The sequence below is a fragment of the Chelonia mydas genome, chromosome 24 (genome assembly GCF_015237465.2).
Source record: "Chelonia mydas isolate rCheMyd1 chromosome 24, rCheMyd1.pri.v2, whole genome shotgun sequence".
Taxonomy (NCBI): domain Eukaryota; kingdom Metazoa; phylum Chordata; order Testudines; family Cheloniidae; genus Chelonia; species Chelonia mydas.
The window spans coordinates 1317494-1336797 of NC_051264.2; the positions used below are offsets into that span (position 1 = coordinate 1317494).

The 19304-nt window shown below is 50.4% G+C and overlaps 1 protein-coding gene across 13 annotated transcripts in view; it reads left to right on the plus strand.

The window, feature by feature from the left end:
- TPM3 (tropomyosin 3) overlaps nt 1-19304 on the plus strand; it is a 35296-nt gene that overhangs the window by 8678 nt on the left and 7314 nt on the right. For 2 of the 13 annotated variants that reach the window (XR_006287411.1, XM_043535567.1), the window contains exons 3-9: nt 12717-12850; nt 13783-13900; nt 14154-14224; nt 15714-15789; nt 16488-16550; nt 16805-16874; nt 18729-18807. Coding sequence is in view for 8 of the 13 variants with exons in the window: in XM_043535567.1 (XP_043391502.1) it covers nt 12717-12850; nt 13783-13900; nt 14154-14224; nt 15714-15789; nt 16488-16550; nt 16805-16874; nt 18729-18807 (611 nt within the window). In the remaining 5 variants the exon portion in view is untranslated. Of the gene's footprint in view, nt 1-1613; nt 1889-12716; nt 12851-13782; nt 13901-14153; nt 14225-15093; nt 15170-15713; nt 15790-16487; nt 16551-16804; nt 16875-18728; nt 18812-19304 lie in introns of those variants that run through there. The other 11 variants (XR_006287412.1, XM_037883121.2, XR_006287413.1 and 8 more) reach the window with 10 other exon arrangements.

The following is a 19304-nucleotide window of genomic DNA, read 5'->3' on the forward strand; positions in this document are numbered from 1 at the left end:
AGGAGGGAGCCATGTGCTGGGTGATCTCAGCTGAGTGGAATGTCTAGCTGCACCCGCGAAGGCTTGTGCTGTTGTTCTGGGAGGTGAAGATCATGAATTATAGTCTTCATGCCCATATATGTATATGGTCTCCTGGGCTTGGGGCTTGTGGGGATGGACTGGTGACTCCTGGGCGTAGGGCTGCCACGTTTGAGATACAAAAAACGTGGACGTACAGGATGATCCTAAGCCCATAACATTGGCCAGCTGGCAGCTTGGGATTTCTCAGGATAGCTCCCTAAAAAAGGGGAGGATCCTGGCAAAAACCTGGACAGGTGGCAGCCCTACAGGTGTGCAGGGGTGACTGTTGTTTGCAGCTTGCCAGTGTGCAGAGTTTGCGGGTCCTAGGTCTATTATCAGTAGAGTTTTTTGACCTACAAGGGGAGGCTGGGATTTGGGGGGTTGTGGGAAGGTTGTGACACTGGGACTTTGGGGCAGGTTCATTGGGGTGTTTGTGGCTTTCGGGGCCTTAGCAGGGATTCTGACCTTTACGCTCATAAGCGTTTGTGCCTTTCGGGTTGTTCTGGGGCTCGTCTGGGAGTCGGGGGGAGAGCACCTCAGACTTTGGGGTCCAGGGGGTGGTGATTTCAGGGTGCGGCTTTGAGGAGCAGGGGGTGTAACCCACTGGGGTGCTGTTGTTACTTTGGGGTGTAACTCAGACTGGGGTTCGGACCTGGGGGGCTAGGGGGGTCAGAGGGATTTGGAGGGGTGTTGTGGCTCTGGGTGTAACTCAGACTGGGGGTCGGGGCTGGGGATTTGGAGGGGCGCTGTGGCTCTGGGCTGTAACTCAGACTGGGGGGATTTGGGGGGGCGCTGTGGCTCTGGGGTGTAACTCAGACTGGGGGGCTGGGGGGGTCGGGGGGAACGGGGGGCGCTGTGGCTCTGGGGTGTAACTCAGACTGGGGGTCGGGGCTGGGGGGCTGGGGTGGTCGGGGGATTTGGGGGGGCGCTGTGGCTCTGGGGTGTAACTCAGACTGGGGGGATTTGGGGGGGCGCTGTGGCTCTGGGCTGTAACTCAGACTGGGGGGATTTGGGGGGGCGCTGTGGCTCTGGGGTGTAACTCAGACTGGGGGGCTGGGGGAGTCGGGGGGGAACGGGGGGCGCTGTGGCTCTGGGGTGTAACTCAGACTGGGGGGATTTGGGGGGGGCGCTGTGGCTCTGGGGTGTAACTCAGGCTGGGGGTCGGGGCTGGGGTGGTCGGGGGATTTGGGGGGGCGCTGTGGCTCTGGGCTGTAACTCAGACTGGGGGGCTGGGGGGCGCTGTGGCTCTGGGCTGTAATTCAGACTGGGGGGCTGGGGGGCGCTGTGGCTCTGGGGTGTAACTCAGACTGGGGGGATTTGGGGGGCGCTGTGGCTCTGGGGTGTAACTCAGGCTGGGGGGGCGCTGTGGCTCTGGGGTGTAACTCACACTGGGGGGATTTGGGGGGCGCTGTGGCTCTGGGGTGTAACTCAGACTGGGGGGCTGGCGGGCTGGGGGGGAGCGGGGGGGGGCGCTGTGGCTTTGGGGGTGGGGCAGCGTGAAGCAGGGAGGAGCTGCCGGCTGCCTCGTAACCATGGCAACCCCTGAGCGGGCGGGGACGGCGGACTCCGGCGGGGTCCTCGCGCGCCCGGCCGGAAGTGAGGTCACGTCCCGGGCGGGGGAGGGGCGAGTTCCGGTATTTCAGGGCGGGGCGGGCGGAAGCGGGCTGCAGTCGGAGCGGGAGGCGGCGGCGGAGCCATGGCCGGGGTAACCACCATCGAGGCGGTGAAGCGCAAGATCCAGGTGCTGCAGCAGCAGGCGGACGACGCGGAGGAGCGGGCGGACCGCCTGCAGCGCGAGGTGGAGGCCGAGCGCCGCAACCGCGAGCAGGTAGCGCGCGCCGGGACTAGGCCGCAGCCCCCGCGCGCCGGGCCGGGCCGGGGGCCTCTGCGGGCTCGGTGCGGGGGGGCGGGGCCACCGGCCGGCGGGAAGGGGTGTGTGGGGCGGGGGGGGGGTCACTGGCATGGCCCGGTGGGGCGGGGGCTGGGCTCGGTGGAGGAGGGGGTCACCGGCCGTCGGGGTGTGTGTGTGGGGCGGGGGGGTGTCACTGGTCTGGCCCGCGGGGGCTGGGCTCGGTGGGGGAGGGGGTCACCGGCCGTCGGGATGTGTGGAGGGGGCGGGGGGGGTCACTGGCCTGGCCCGATGGGGCGGGGGCTGGGCTCGGTGGGGGGGCCCGGCGGGGTGTGTGTGGCGCGGGGGGGGGGTCACTGGCCTGGCCCGGTGGGGCGGGGGCTGGGCTCGGTGGGGGGGCCCGGCGGGGTGTGTGTGGCGCGGGGGGGGGGTCACTGGCATGGTCTGGCCCGGCGGGGGCTGGGCTCCGTGGGGGGGCCCGGCGGGGTGTGTGTGGCGCGGGGGGGGGTCACTGGCATGGTCTGGCCCGGCGGGGTGGGGGCTGGGCTCCGTGGGGATGAGCCGCGGGGGGGGGGGAGGGTCACCGGCCGTAGCCGGGCTGGCCGGGGGTGGGGCCGCGTCTCTTCCGTTCCCCGCTCAGGAAATGAGGCCGCAAGTTTGGCTCCGAGGAAACGCTCCCTCCCCGTGTGTGCGGCGCGGTGGGGCGCGTGCTCCACGGGGAGCGGCCTGCTCTGCCGTGGCTGGGCCCCGCCCCATCGCGGGCTTGGGAGCCTGGGGAGGGGGGTAATGCGGTGGGTGTTCTCCTGCCCACGTGCTGGGAGAGCCCCAGAGGGATCCGTTGTAGGGAGGCTTGGGAGGGGGATGGGCACGTTGGTGCTGTGTGCTTGCTTGCACCATGTAGTGCTGGGCATCCCCCTTCCTCCTTGTGTGCGGGAGTGAGTGGGTTGTGAGCTCTGCTTCCTCGCCTGGGTGTGGTGGCATCTGGTGCTCTCCTTGCGTAGAGGTGAGGCAGCAGGCCTGTAACTGCTGTACATGTGGATTTTACGTTTTGCTGCTGTACGGTGGAGGTTCTGGGAGCCTCCTGATCGGCCAAGAGGAACCGCCTTACTAAGTAATTCATTATTTGCGCTAAAGCACTTCTAGTGCAACAATCACTGTATTGTGAATGCTGAGCACCTACATAAGATGCTGATGGGTGTTAAAGAAAATGCCACAATTGTTTTAGATGTGGCTGAAGTCTGATGCTGTTGGGGTGACCTATCGGGCTCCTTTGTCAGAAAACCTGGATTTGTGCTGGAAATGGCCCAACTTGATTATCATACACATTGTAAGGAGAGTGATCACTTTAGATAAGCTATTACCAGCAGGAGAGTGGGGTGGGAGGAGGTATGTTTTCATGCTTTGTGTGTATATCTTCTACACTTTCCACAGTATGCATCGGATAAGTGAGCTGTAGCTCACGAAAGCTTATGCTCAAATAAATTGGTTAGTCTCTAAGGTGCCACAAGTACTCCTTTTCTTTTTGCGAATACAGACTAACATGGCTGTTACTCTGAAATTTGTCAGTTCTGTGACTTGGCGTTTCAGGCCTATTTTTGGTAAAGATTACAAGCTGAGTGCCCTGAGTATACAGCTGGCTCATGGTGATGTTTTGGGCTTTCAGTCTTGAAGCAGCCACTCAGTAACTTGAGCTCAAGAAATAACTCTGCTGCTCAGCCCAGTACTGGGTTTGCGGTCAGAAAAAGATCTGACTTTGGAAAATGGGAAGCCACTTACTGTACTGCAGCCAAAACTGAGTTCCAGGCTTGTTGGAAGCTTGTTCTAGAGCTGAAAGCATCATGGCTTGATATTTCAAAGATGTGAGCGCATATGGAAGCAGTATCTCCTATGGTACTCAGTCTTCAGATTGGTTTTGTTACTGTGCCCTTTGGCTTTATTGTGAGCATGCCCTGAAAGCAAATGTAGAGACTAGTCTCTGCTCAAGATGTAATTTACTAGTTGTGCTGGTCCAGTAACCTTTGACAGGGTGAAATTGTGGCTTTGCTAAGGATTGATTTGTCACTGGTAAAACCCAGTTCAGCCTCACTCTAACAGATCAGAACAGTGCCTTGAATACTAGTTGTGCCAACTTCCAGGGCTTAATACCCTGGTTCCTGGAGGCGTTTAACTTCAGTAAGCTTTGCATATAGCTAAACTAAAAGCCTTACTGTTTTTAGTAACTTTCTTGCCTTGATAATAAAAAGGGGATATATTAAATCCAGAAGTAGTCTTTATAAGCCAGCTCATCTTGCAGTGAGCTCTCTGACTGTTGACATACATGCTAAACATGGCAGAAGCTGATACTAATTTAGCAAATCTGATCACTGCCTAAATCCTAGGATGGTGTGCGGGAAGGGATCCTGAACCACTGAAGAAAATCTAGCTTACTGGTGGGATTCTAGCCAAGTAGGCTAAGAGCTATGCTAACCACCCTCAGACGTACATGGGAAACTTAGTATGTGCAGAAAGATACGATCTGTTCACCTCCACTGAAGCACTAGTTTGAAGCCAGCTTGGAGGAAGGGCGCTGGCAGGCTGAACAATGCCATACCCTACATGCTGGGAAGTGGTGGTAAAGTAGTCCTGGCTGCTAAAACTCTCTAGAGGATGCTCCAGCTAGAGTAAAGATGCCAAGGAACACTCCCAATTCTCCTCCAGTAGAATAAGCAACTGTGTAAATATCCATGCTTGGCTAGTGGGGCTAGGCAAAATTTCTTTGCAGTTATTGGAACACTCCTAGCTCACTAACTAGGTTTGAAGCCCTCTGCCCTCTCTCATACCAAACAGAGGGAGTGGGTGTGCCAGTCTCCGAAGTGAAAGCCATTACCCTAAATCACCCTCATTGTATCACTTAAATCACTTCTGTGTTCAACTTCTCCAGCTGCACTGGAACTAGCTACTGGAGGGGTGTGGTCCTGCAGCAGAACTCTCCACAGTTGGTTACCTTGCTTCTGGTCAGATGTAGTGTCAGGCATGGTCAGGTCTGCACAAACTTCTTATGGCCCTTGGCTGACCTACAGATACAACTTGCATGTTGCAGTAGTGTAACAAGCGGCAGTTGTATTCCCTCCAGTACTGTATGCTGTAGACTTGCCCCCATCCAAAGATAGCAATAGGAATGTGCAGATTGTAGACCAATTTCTTTTGCTCCGTTCCTAGGTCTTTAGAAAGACAGGCTTGACAGATTCCTGTGGGAGGTGGCAAAGATTTTTACAGAGCAGCATTTTAAGACTTTCTTTAGGTTTTGAGCCTACTTAGTCCCAGGGATCTGGTCCCACCTTCCCTTTACAATCTTCCCTTGCTGAGACTGCCTCTTTTGCCTTCCTCCTTTGTCTCCCAGGCTCTGTTTGCAGAGGTGTGTAGTTATTTGAAGAGGTGTGTAGTTAGCCCTGCATGTTCACATTCCAGGCTGTTCCTTGCTGAAAGGCTGGCTGCCCATGTCTACAGCAGTGCTATGCTGGACACTCCTACTAATATCAGGTGATATTTAGAATACTGATTATCTTTTTGCTCACTGTATTATTGACTTGTTATCATGAGGCAGTAGTGACTCAGGTTGGGTATTGTGGCAATTTAGGGTAGGTCACTTTCGTCTCAGGAAGTTGTAGTGATTGGCTAAGAAATCCACTAGTTTATCTGGCATGACTGACTGTACTAGAAGCTCAGATCTGTACAGCAGCACTCGGATGAAGTCTGGGCCCGTTTGAACATCTGTGTAAACTTAGTCTGGGTTTTTTATAAAGTCCAGCATGACCTCAGCACACAACTATTTGGAAACTGCTACTCCAAAATGGTGTCTGTCAACTCCACCTCACCTTGGCTTTCTTCTCTCTGAACTGGAGCTGGCATGGATCACTCAGCCAGGTGGCCTTCTGGATAGCAGCTTACCTGGCCAGGGAAACTCTTCTGCCTCCATCTGAGGAGATTCAACTTCAGGATATCCTGAATAGGAGCAGCAGTATTTGAGAGAAGGAATAGCTTCTGAGGAAGGAAGGGTGGGTTCTAATCCAATATCATACTGCAGTTTTGTTTGTGCTCCTTGCATTTCAGTCACTGGTTCACTGATTTCTTGGTGTGCAGTGATGAATTGGCTTCTCTGGGTTACCTCTGTTGCCCTTTCACTGAAACGTTCTTTGAGCAGGGGACTGAGAATGCCTCATGCTTGCCCCTGAATCAGTTTGCCCTGACATAAACACAGCCTTCTCCCAGCTCCTCAAATACATGATTCCCTTGAAGTCTAAACATGCTGACAGTGTAAATTAACTGGGGCTGTTGGAAGGATTCTCCAACAGACAGTTGGTGGATTTTCCTGTACTCCTCTCTCGTGAGTCTAGTGGTACTAGCTTGTCATTCAGAAACAGCATTGACTTGAAATGCTCTGGGGCTTGAGCTGTGATGGGTTGTCTTATCTGTCTCTGACGCCATCCTGAACCATAAAGGGGAAGTGGGGGAAGAGCTCATCCATGTTGGCTCGTTCAGTGCTATAAGCACATAGGTATAAGTAAGTGGCACTTGGCATGAACTGAAGTGTTCTGAGAGAATGGAAGTGACATCACATATGATGCTGCCAGTGCAGGAACTCTGTGGAAAACTCCCAGACTTTCCATCCTGCTCAAATACTGGCTTAATCAGAAACTGATTTGTTCAGTACATGGTGCTCTTGAGTACTTTCATAACAAGGACTTTGGTATTCAAGGCAGGGCTGGGTATGGACACTGGTCTGGAATTGCTAGAACAGGGGCAGGAAGAAGCAATCACATCAAGGTCCCATAATATAAGAACTAGGGTCCGCCAAATGAAACTAATGGGTAGCCAGTTTAAAACAAATAAAAGGAAGCTCTTCTTCACTCAGTGCACAGTCAACCTGTGGAACTCCTTGCCTGAGGAGGTTGTGAAGGCTAGGACTATAACAGGGTTTAAAAGAGAACTGAATAAATTCATGGAGTGAAGTCCATTAATGGCTATTAGCCAGGATGGGCAAGAAATGGTGTCCCTAGCCTCTATTTGTCAGAGTGGAGACGGATGGCAGGAGAGAAATCATTAGATCCTTACCTGTTAGGTTCACTCCCTCTGGGGCACCTGGCATTGGCCACTGTCAGTAGACAGGATACTGGGCTGGATGGACCTTTGGTCTGACCCAGTATGTCCGTTATGTCTTAGGGCACGTTTACATTACAAAATTAAGCTGATGTAACTTAGGTCAAAATACATGCCCCACAGTAGTTAAATTGCTTTTCTGTGTCCACACTAGACACCTTGTGTCAGCGGTGTGCATCCTCACCAGGAATGCATGCACCAATTTCCCTGTTAATGTAGGGCATTGGGGACTACATCGACTGTTGCTGCATTTCACAAGTTAGCAATGCAGTGTCCACGCTGACACTGTGTCGACCCAAGTGCTATGCCTCTCGCAGAGGTGGAGTTAAGTTGGTGGGAGCTACGTTATAGTGTAGACCAGGCCTTGAGCTGGCAAATACTCTGCCCTTACAGTGTATTCCATCAAGATGTTGAGGCCACTTAGTCTCGCAATCACATTGCAATGCAGTGGAGTGTTAAGAAGCACAGAGGGACTTGCTCAGGCTCATAGGACACCTATGGCAGTCAAACACTTTTCACTTCTCTGTAGACCACAGGTGCTTTCTGGAAGCAGCATCCATGGTGACATTTTATTTATGGGGAAACTGAGGCACGGAGGCTAGTAAGGGATCATGTGACCCAGAAGTGGCAGTAGGGAGTTGCCTACACTGGCTTCAGGGTCAAGCAGTAGCATATGTAACTAACTCTAAAGGTGGATGGATTTCCCTGCCCTTCTACTCACTGGCCTCCCACTCACCTAAGTGACACTTGCAGTGGACTGAAATACAAACTGAGTTAACATTCTTCAGCTTGGAGAGGGACTGCTTTCTTTGAACTACCAGACTCTGCAGAATGGTATCCTGAATAAGCTGAAATCAATGGGAGTTGGAAGGGCCATCATTCCATAGAATTGGGCTCCAAGTTCTTTATGCCTTACCCTGCACAGCTCTGGCTCTGAGCAGGTCAGAGTCATAGAATCATACCTTTTAAAGGTCAGAAGGGACCATTATGATCGTTTAGTCTGACCTTCTGCACAACGAAGGCCACAGAATCTCACCCTCCCACTCCTGTAACAAATCTCTAACCTATGTCTGAGCTACTGAAGTCCTCAAATTGTGGTTTAAAGACTTTGAGGTGCAGAGTCCCTGTGCCCCATGCTGCAGAGGAAGGCAAAAATCCCCCAGGGCCTCTACCAATCTGCCCTGGAGGAAAATTCCTTCTGGACCCCAAATATGGTGATCAGCTAAACCCTGAGCATGTGGGCAATACTAGCCAGCCAGCCACCCAGGAAAGAATTCTCTGTAGTAACTCAGATTCCACCCATCTAACATCCCATCACAGGCCATTGGTCATATCTACTGCTAATAGTTGAATATCAATTAATTGCCAGAATTAGGCTATCCCATCATATCATCCCTTCCATAAACTTATCAAGCTTAGTCTTGAAGCCAGATATGTCTTTTGCCCCCACTGCTTCCCTTGGAAGGCTGTTCTAGAACTTCACTCCTCTGGTTAGAAACCTTAATCTAATTTCAAGTCTAAACTTCCTGATGGCCAGTTTATATCCATTTGTTCTTGTGTCCACATTGGTACTGATCTTAAATAATTCTTCTCCCTCCGTGGTATATATTTATAGAGAGCAATCCTATCTCCCCATTGGTTAGGCTAAACAAGCCAAGCTCTTTGAGTCTCCTTTCATAAGACAGGTTTTCCATTCCTCAGATCATTCTAGTAGCCCTTCTCTGTACCTCTTCCATGTTTAAGAAAGATAATTCAAACTGGGACCAGAACTGCACACAATATTCCAGATGAGGTCTCACCAGTGCCTTGTATAACAGTACTAACACCTCCTCATCTCTACTGGAAATACCTCGCTTGATGCATCCCAAGACCACATTAGCTTTTTTCATGGCCAGTGTGGCGGCTCATAGTCCTTCTGTGATCAACCATTACTCTGAGGTCCTTCTCCTCTTCTTACTTCCAAGTGATGCATCCCCAGTTTATAACAAATTCTTAATATCTAAATGCATGACCTTGTACTTTTCACTATTAAATTTAATCGTATTACTATTACTCCAGTTTACAAGGTCATGCAGATCTTCCTGTATGATATCCTGGTCCTTCTCTGTATTGGCAATACCTCCCAGCTTCATGTCATCCGCAAACTTTATTAGCACATTCCTGCTTTGTGTGCCAAGGTCAGTAATAAAATTGGTCCCAAAACGATCCCTGAGGAACTCCACTAGTAACCTCCTTCCAGCCTGACACTTTGCCTTTCAGTGTGACCCGTTGTAGTCTCCCCTTTAACCAGTTCCTTATCCACCTTTCAGTTTTCATATTGATCCCTGACACTGGAGCTAAAGTCTGTCCAAGCTGGTCTGAAAACAGGCAGCTTGCTTGATATCCTGGGTGCATAGGGATGAAGAGTCTGATCCAGATAGCATAGTCTGCCCATGAATGGCTGAGGGTTGGGTCTGATGCACTGATTGTCTTGCTGGCTGTCACCATGGCCTGCTCCAGCAGGATCAATGCAGTGGCTTTGCTAAGTCTAAGTCGAAGAACAGAATGGTTAAAACGAGGCAGTTGGGTTTCAGGCCTGGAAGACACCCCTACCTTACGTGTGAATTTAAGGAGGTGCCCTGTTGGCTTCAGTGCTGACTGCTTACCTGAGAGTCCAGGGGCAGCCCTACATGCTGGCTCCAGTTTACATCTGGCAGTGGAAAGACACTGCAGTGCAATAAAATGAAGCCATGCCCAGGTCTTGGTTCTGCTCTTTATTTGCAGCCTCATAAGATTCTTTTGTAATTGAGGTATTGTCATATTAAAGCTCAGCCAGCAGTTGTCATGGAAACATGTACACTGCCACCCTGGCTTGTTGCAGCCCTGTGATAGTGTTCACTCACATCTCTGGGTAGAGGCATAGATCTCTAGAGCTGGGGGCTGGGCACAGGTGTCTTCTGGTTTAGGCTACCACTAACAGGGCCAAAGAATTCCCTTACTCCTGTGAAGAGCCTTCTTGGCTGCTGGAGGGAAGTTGTTTGATGGCTTAGTACTCTGTAGAAGATTCTAAAAGCAAGTTCCTATACCCTGAGGATTGCAAAGTGCTCTGTTCAAGCTGGCTTGGGGTTGCCTTCCTAAGACTGCCAGCAGTCTTCCTGAGGTGCTGCTCATGCTGCAGGTGTGAAGTGACGGGGGGGCACCCTTCTGCAGAAGGTAACGAAACCAAGCAGGGTTTTGTTGCGTCTGCAAAGCTGTCAGGAATTTCACTTCCCTACTTCTTGGGGAAAGCTGCAGGGAGCCAAAACTAGCAGTGAAGTGAGTTGTAGAAGGGGAGCCCCCTTGCAGTGGCTGAGGGAGAGGGTAGAGAAGCAGTTCACAGCAGTGAAGGAGCCTTCTCCCTACCACAGCTGGGCTGAGTCCAGCTTAACACCACATAGCCAGAAACTGAGGTGACGGTTAGGTTCTCCCCCACAGCCATGGTGGGGACAGCATCCTACCCTCTGCAGCTACTCTGCATGTGAGGGCATGGGCCTTACCATTCTGGTGTTCCTCTGGACTTGCTGGGGAGGAGAGTGCTCTCCTGTTGGTCTGACTGTCTCACTTTCCTCAGGCAGTGCACTGATTGCAACTAGACCAGACCTTTAGCTGAACTCTTTCCAGTTTTAACCCCCCTTCCTCTCCTCAAGTGTAGGTGCTCACTGACTCCTCCAGCAGGGCATGGTCCATGACAGCACCCTTCAGGCATCCACAGAAGAGGCTTGGAGGTGCACTTGCATGGAAGTGCTCACCGAAAAGTCCCTTTCCCATGATGCACTCCTTGAAACCTGCCACTGGGTGGTACTGGCCTCACCCCTGCTCATCAGGGCACCATGCATCTGTTAATGGTCCAGCCAAGGAGAAGAACTGAATGTCCAAGCTTTAACTCCAAATATATTGAGCCCTGTTCTAACACTAGCTTTTTTCCCCATTGCTCAGCTGGTACAGCACTTCTACTTCCCTGGGCTCAAGTTGGCTCCCTTTGAAGCCTCATCAACTTGCAGGCGGCTGTGTTACATGTAGTGGTTAGGGTATTTCAGATCCAACGGCCCTGCCGACTCCTCACTGCTGCACTGAAGTGAGCTGCAGCTCTTTGGTAGCACTTCCTCTCAGCATGACTTCTTCTAAGCTACTGGGAAGAAATCTGATTGCCCAAGGCAGATGGGGAGGGTTCTTATTACTGCCTTTAAGTGGCAAGCAGACATCCCTAAGCTGTAGAGACCCCCCCTCCCATTGTGGGGGAAGGGGAGGAATGGGCATTGGCCAAGTGTACTAGTCAATCTGCAGCCTCAGGCTGGGTCGTAATGTTCATAGGATACCTACCTGCAGTGTCACAGAAGCCCGTAAGGTGTGTCTAGCACTAAAGTAATCGCTTGCATAACTGTTGTAGCAATCAAAGCAATGTGTCTAGATTTGAGTGGAGATCCAAGTCTCCCTGCTGACAGAGCAAAAGCTCAAGTGACTCCCTTTCCCAGGCTCCCAGCTGGCTTGTTTCACAGCACAGACCCAGCTGACCATATTATCTTGGATCATGAGCTATGGCTACACTGCAAGGGCTACCATGGCCCAGCTGCAGTGCAGTAGCTGATACTTACTAGAGCAATGGAAGGGTTTCCTCTGTCACTGTAGTAAACCCACCTCCGAGGCAGCAGCAAGGTCAAAGGAAGAATTCTTCTGGCAGCCTAGCAGGATCTACAGTGGGCATTAGGCCGATCTAAGGGGCACAGAGGGCATGAACTTTTTCACTGCTCTGAGTGCTGGAGCTAGCCTGACCAAGTTCTACGTATAGACCAGGCCTAAAGCTTTTTATAGCTGCAGTGGCTCTTCACTAGCTCGTATTGAGAGGCTGACCCTGAAACTAGGGTCTCCCCAAACTTCCTCCCAAACAAGATCTCCCCAAATTAGGGTCTCCCCAAACAAGATCTCCCCAAACTTCCCCTCTAGCTCCAAATTCCTGCTAAATGACTGGCTAATTTGACTAAAATCAAGCTGCTGTTCAGTGTTTCCAAGGTGTCCTTGGAAACCTGTCTCTGGAGGCCGGCAGTGATGTGCATTGGCTGGCCTAGGCACGGTGATTGGCCCTGGAAGTCTGGTGCTGCCCCTCATGGTCGGGGGATCCCAAAGAGCTGCTGCCTCCTCCGAATGTGGTTCAGAGAAACTTACAGTTGCTGACTTGCTTGAAACTTTCCTCCAGCCACGCTGAGTCACAGCTCAGCCACACAAATGGCACTTTTTCTGTGTAAAATGACTGGCTGCAGCATTCATGGACTGGCAGGCCTCAGTTGAGGATCAAGGGAGTAGTGTCCTCACAGTTCTGGTTAACTGGAAATCCTCTGGCAGATCTGATGCTCATGCAAGCAGAGGTTAGTTGGGCAGGTATCTGTCACAAGTCTGCTTGAGCTGAAATCCTAGTTCTTTGTGGTATGCTGGGAACTTGTGTGGAGCAGCTTAACTGCATGAAACTCTGCCTGTCAGAGGACACTCCCGCATTGTCCCTCACCACCATTGGGAGTGCAGTCTTCACTTGCCAGATGTGGCACTGCTTTCCTTTTCCATCTCAGTCAATGGTGGACTGGGAAATTGATCCCAGGAGCCCTCCCTTGCTGTCAGTGCTAGACGCACTGTAGACTAGCTCATGGTGTGATCAACTCTCTAGGCTGAGGCAGAAGTTGCGTCCTTGAATCGCCGTATCCAGCTGGTAGAGGAGGAGTTGGACCGAGCCCAGGAGCGTCTTGCCACAGCTCTGCAGAAGCTGGAGGAGGCAGAGAAAGCTGCAGATGAGAGTGAAAGGTGAGTTGCATTACAGAAGCAGGAGGCTTCCTGCAGATACCACTCTTCTCTGGCTCTACACTAATATTGCAGATGTGTGGTGGAGGTGTTCTTGAATATTAATGCAAAATAACACTGAACCCACCAGGTGTATCTGGATCTTGGGGTAAAGTGTGTAGTCTAGGAGACAGCTCCTCAGATGGATGGTCAGACATCCCTTTAGATGTCTTTTCAGGTGTCCATCCTCTGCCCTGTCACAACCTCCAGCTTTATCCAGTCTTCATGGTTTGCTCTTGGCGGATCATGCTTTAGACTGCTGCTGCTTGGGGCCCCATGGGTTTCTGTATTTTACCATGAGCATGGATGCTATTTAGCCCATGTATCAATCCTCCTTGCAGGCAAGGAGATCAGCCTCTTGCCTCTACACTCTGTGTGTGTGTGTGTAAAAAACAAACAAACAAAAAAAAAAATCGTGGGTGGGGCTTTAGGCCAAGTGTACGTGGGTGAGCTTACAGCAGCACAGGTGTAAGGTGGCTTGTGTAGCCCTCTGCTGATGGGAGAGCTCTCCCATCAACATAACAGAGCTACGACCACTTGGTGAGCTGGCTGTCAGCAGGAGAAGCTCTCCTGCCGACAGGGCTGTGCACACTGCCATTTATGCCAGCAAAGCTGTTTAGCACGCTGTGTTTTTTCACAACCTGGAGAGACAAGCTTTGCTGACATAAGTGGTAGTGTAGACATGGCCTGAGACTCTCCAGAGATCTGAGACTGAATTGTAACATTGGTGGATGAGGGTGAACTTCCTTCTGACCCCTAATACCTGGAGTAGGTGTAAACCCTGATTGCAGTCAGCCCTGCTCCAAGAACACTTTCATAAAGGTGCTGTAGTGTGTAATATGCCAGTTCAAGGTCACAGTTCTGTTCATCACCTCCCTTCCTCTTGTCTTGGGCAGAGGCATGAAAGTGATTGAAAACAGAGCTCTGAAGGATGAAGAGAAGATGGAACTGCAGGAGATCCAGCTCAAGGAGGCCAAGCACATTGCAGAAGAGGCTGACAGGAAATATGAGGAGGTGAGGCTCTCAAAGCTATCTTGCCCCTCTTGGCTTCACCCAGGTGCAAGGTAGCTCTCCTAATGGATCCTGTTGTGCAAAGTGCTCTCCTGAGTGAGAGTAGGAGTTGGTGTTTCACCCAGCTGAGATCATGCCGTCCTTTTCTTGTAAGGAAACTGGCCAGCTGGGCTTCAGGACAGCAGTCCATTGTGAGCTCCTTCCCCAAGAACGAATCTCTTGCCTCATCAACTATCTGTGGCTTTCTCTCCTCCAGGTTGCCCGGAAACTGGTGATCATTGAAGGAGACTTGGAGCGCACTGAGGAAAGGGCTGAGCTTGCAGAGTCGTGAGTATTTTGCCTTGGACCTCCTCTGCATGACTCTCTCTGCATGGGAACTAACACGACTGAAACCTCCCAAACCTTGTTAAACAAGGCCTGAAGTGTGGGCTGAGGTTTAGCTCTTCTGCCAAAGGAGCTGTTACTTCCTTGATCTCTCACTCCTACCAGGGGAAAATCAACACTTGGGGGCATGGAGTGCAATATGCATATCACAATCAAACGTTTGCCTTGTAGTGGACATGCCCATTCTCTTTGCATGGAGTGACTTTGTACCCGCAGGATCAGAAGGTCCCTCTCAGCCTAGTTCTTTTCACCAGCACTGCTTTGTGGGTCACTAGAACAGCTGGTGTCTACTAGCTTATCTTTAAATTGCTGTGGGAAACTGAGGCACATACACAATGCACCCTACTGCAATTGCAAAGGCCCTCTGGAGCAGGAATTAAAGCAGCCCATGGAACCATAGAATATCCATGCCGGAGTCTGATCTGGCTTTTCAGATACTATCCAGAAGTACTAGACTCTTGAACAGGGCATTGCTGGGTAGCTGGCTAGTTTCTGTCCAGAACACGAAGAGATGCAATGTAAGGGCTTTTATTTCCTCAAGTGTGGCTGCTTTAATTCCTCTTTGAGGGGGAAGTGAGAGCCTTTCCGTTGCATCTTTTAGGCCTTGTATAACAAAGTCACTTGTGTGCATGTACAGCAAGTATAGTTGTGCTTCCCACCCGGATGTGCATGTCGTGACCATGACTTTCTTTGTTTTTCCCCTTCCCTTCCCTCTTTTTTTTTTTTGCTCGGCTTTGTTTGTGATGATGCTGCTCCTTTTGACCTTTGCCCCCCTTGCCTTGCTTGTGCCATCATGTGATCGTCCTTAACAGTCGTTGCCGGGAATTGGATGAACAGATTCGATTGATGGACCAGAATGTGAAGTGTCTGGCTGTTGCTGAAGAAAAGGTACTAACCCTTCAAGTGTCAAACAGGTCTTGTGGCCTCCTCATCACACTCCTGCCCTCTGCTCCTTAATAGCATTTCTCTCCTTCATTTCTCACTTCTGGAATGCTCCAGTCTCTCCTGCTGACTGACAGACCTCCCTTTCTCTGAGCAGGTGGCAGCTGCAGCTGCCCCATAGTAGAACAGCTTCCCTCCCCACAGCGTACTTATTAATGTTCAGTTTTTTACATGTGAGCCTTTGAGTCCAGCATGAATCTGCATCCAGCTGCTCAGTTTTAAGGCCTTGCTATTGCTGTAGTGTGGACAAGGCACTAAGAATAGGTGTCTGTAGTCAGTGCCTGTGTGGGTGTTCACTTCATACAAAGCTGCCTCTAAACTCTCCTGACAGCCTGGAAGTGAAATCTCACCTGGTGTGGTCATGTGAGATCTGTCTCCTAAATAGCTCTCCAGTCTCCTCTGCACATGGATTCACTTTTTTCATCTCTCCTATGTTGTCTCCCTCCCACTTTTCTTTCCTTCTCTCCTGCCTTTTGTAAAACCTCCACAGTAAATGTTCCGAGCTGGAGGAGGAGCTGAAGAATGTCACCAACAATCTCAAGTCTCTTGAGGCTCAGGCTGAGAAGGTAGGCCTGCCTTGCAAAGGGCCAGAAGCCTGCAGGCGCTCCTGCATGGGCCTCTGGCTAAAGAGCACCAGTGAGATGGGAATGCTCCCTGGTCTGTGGAACTTGTAATGGCCTTAGCATGAGGCTGAGTTGTTACAGAATCAGTCTGCATGTCCTTGGGAGCTGCAGACATGGGCGTGCCAATGGCTTGAAATGCAGAGCTAGTAGTCATGAGTGTCTGTCTGACTCCTTGTCTCTAGAGACAAGGTGGGTGAGGCAATCTCCCATTGGTCCAATGTCTGTCTGTTGGTGTATGTGTGGTGGTGGTCATTGTCTTAAGCTGTTCCAAGGTTGGGGCGGGGAAGCTTCACAGGCAACATGAGTATAAGGCATTGGCTGCCTGGCTGTGAAGCAGACTTATTCATCCATGTGCCTAATGCTGAATGTCAGACACATGGTTCTGGGGTTGGTTTCCTAACCACCTCCTGGTGGATAAGCATGGTGTGAATTACTGTCCTGAGCCAGCCTCCCTGTGGCTGGCCCACTTGGTGCAACATCTTTAGGCAGGAATTTTGTGTTGTGGTACAAGAGTGAGCCTCTAACCTCCCCTCTGCAGCTGGGGTCTGGACCTAGTGACTCTCAGATTTCAGGACCTATTTGTGGGAGGTGGCTAATAGCAGTTAGTGGCACTGGGATTTGACTCTCTGCCTCTTCCACAGTACTCTCAAAAAGAGGATAAATATGAAGAGGAGATTAAGATCCTGACAGACAAACTTAAAGAGGTGAGTGGCCACTTCTCCAGGGTCTGAAAGCATGTTCCCAGGGGTGTGGGATTTGGATAAACCTCTTGAAAGGGGCTGTCAGCCACCAGAGTCTGGATGCCAGGACCAGGGCACCTCATTCTGAGGCTGGCCACACTAGCTTGACTTCACTGTAGCAGACTCCTCCTAGATCAGTGTCATGGGCCCCATGTGTCTACAGATGCAAAATGAAGAACCACTGACTAGTTCTGTATTAATTGGCTGTTTTCTGTCAGGCGGAGACCCGTGCAGAATTTGCTGAACGATCAGTAGCCAAACTGGAGAAGACCATTGATGACTTGGAAGGTATGTTTTGAGGACTGGAGTGTCAAATGAAACCTTGGGAGTGGCAAAGATCACTCAGATGGGCCAGCTGAGTCTATTGCCCAAGATGGCATGGGTGGTGCTGGAGCTTATGGGAGGGAGCTGACAGGCTACCCCTGATCAGAATCTTCTCTTGATTACTCACTTCATGGGCATGGCCTATTCTGGTTCAGCCTGCTGGCTGTCAAGTGGTGTGAGCTGAAGCTAGAGCTGCTGAGTCAGACTCTGGACCTGGTATTTACTGTTAAACAACCCAGCTCAGTCTCTGCACTGAGGCTGAATAAGTGTTGGTGTAACATGTTCCTAGATTACTGCTTGGCACTCAGGTGTCACCTGGCCACTCCAGACTAAGCAACTGGGATTTCCATGCATTTTGTTGCTTAAAAGACATTTTGTGTTGACAGGATAACTCATTCTTAAGTCTGAAATTTCTGGAGTGGGATTGGGAAAAGCTTTTGTAAGGTGTCCTGAAAACCTCAGTAGGTAGGGATAGTAAGATGTTTGTCAGGCTAGTGTAGCTGAAACCCATGGTATAGGTTTTTATAACTAGGTACAAGCAAGTAGTCATACAAGACCCACTAAGCCTTTGCTTAGGTGGTGCCAACCATGGAGTATAGCAACTTCCAACACATGGAATGGCTCTCTGGTCTTCAGCACTACCCTAAAACCCATTTAAATTCCTCTTAGATGAAACCTCAGCTATGACTTTTCAGTCTTGAAGGGTGGCGGAAGGCCACAACTCAACCTGCCCTGACTCAATGACTTAAGCAGTCTGAGTCTCCTGTTGATTCCCTAGCTTTTGGTAGCTCAAAATAGTGAAGACTTTGGTCTAACAAGCTCTGATGTAGCCAAGAAGCTAGACTCTTGCAAAGATAGCTTCAGTCTAGAAATCATGCTGTCAGCACAGTGAATACTACCACCTGAGCTGTACTTTCAGCCACAAACAGATCTAGATGTTTTATGGTAAGCCAGTTAAGCCTTCCATGGGATAACTTCATTACAACTGCAAAAATATCTATCTGCATGCTCTGCTTGAAACATTGATCATGAGACACTTGGCTCTGATCTACAAGCCTGCTGCTGAAGTGACAGTTTAAGACTGAACCAGACATGGTCCTCTGGGCACTCTGTGGAATAACATAACAGCTGTACTGTAGCCAGAAGTCGTATTCCCTTGGAATTAAGTGGAGCTGGAAAGATCAGTACTAAAACTCTCATAAGACTGGATTCCAAGCCTCCAATTAAGGCAGGTAACACAGGTGTAGTTTGCATGCTAGGATTTCTCCTGTTAATTGTACATTGCTCTCTCTGTAATGGGAATTCCCTACATCTTTAGACTAGATGACTAAAGCCACTAAGCATGGTGACCTTGGGGTTTCCTATTGAAACTGAGATGAAAATACTTACTTAGCTGATCTCTGTCCTCTAGCTCAGGAAACCAGTTCAGCTCCCCCACAAAATGGGGGGGGGGGGTTTCTTGCTTCATTGCTTAAACCTCTCATCATTGGTTACTGCAGATCCAGTCAGGCAGGTGACCGTTGTGAGTCAACACATCTTAAGTTGCATTGCTTTGAAGTTATTGGCCCTTCTCCTCAAGGAACCTGTATTTGTAATCTGCAAGGCACTTCTTGATTAAACTAGACCAAACCTGAGTCCTGTCTCTAAACAATCAATAGATGGGTTCCTAACTACATTGAGTTGCAGCTTTTTCACCTCTGACTTCATTTTCTCCTGTTCCTGGATTCTGTGCTGCATTTCCTGCCTCTGGGTATTTGGACTATATTCCTCTGCCTTTCTTATTGTTTTTTCCCTTTGTTCTCCTCCAAACCTCTTTAGATGAGCTCTATGCACAGAAACTGAAGTACAAAGCTATTAGTGAGGAATTGGACCACGCCCTCAATGATATGACTTCCATGTAAATATCAGCTGGCTGTGGTGTGGGGTTTGCCTCTGCTTGAGCAGGCTAAACAGCCAGAACTTGCTTGGTTTGCTGTGATAGACTGGCTATGGAGATAATTTACACGGACTAGTAGTGTTTCCTGCAGGTCTCTGCCTCTAGATTAATGCAGCGGTGTCTGTCAGCATGCTGTGACTAACTCAAGAGTTAGATTATTGTGATATGCATGTACAACACTAGTATGATGCAGTGCTAGCTGGGAATGAACCAGGATGGGTGTGAATTCATTTAATTTGTGCCAAGTAATGCAGTTCCCAGTTACTCAGAGAAGGCTTCCTGCAGGAGTGACAATGTGCCATTGTTTTGCAAGATCTAGTGTGGCAGAAGCTGCAGTTAGTGCTAGTCAAATCTCAGGGATACATGATCCTGGGATTGAGAAGATCCATGAACTGCTCTGGAAATAGCCAAAACTAGTTTGTTACTCTAGCTTTGTGGCTTGTGGACTCTGCATGCTC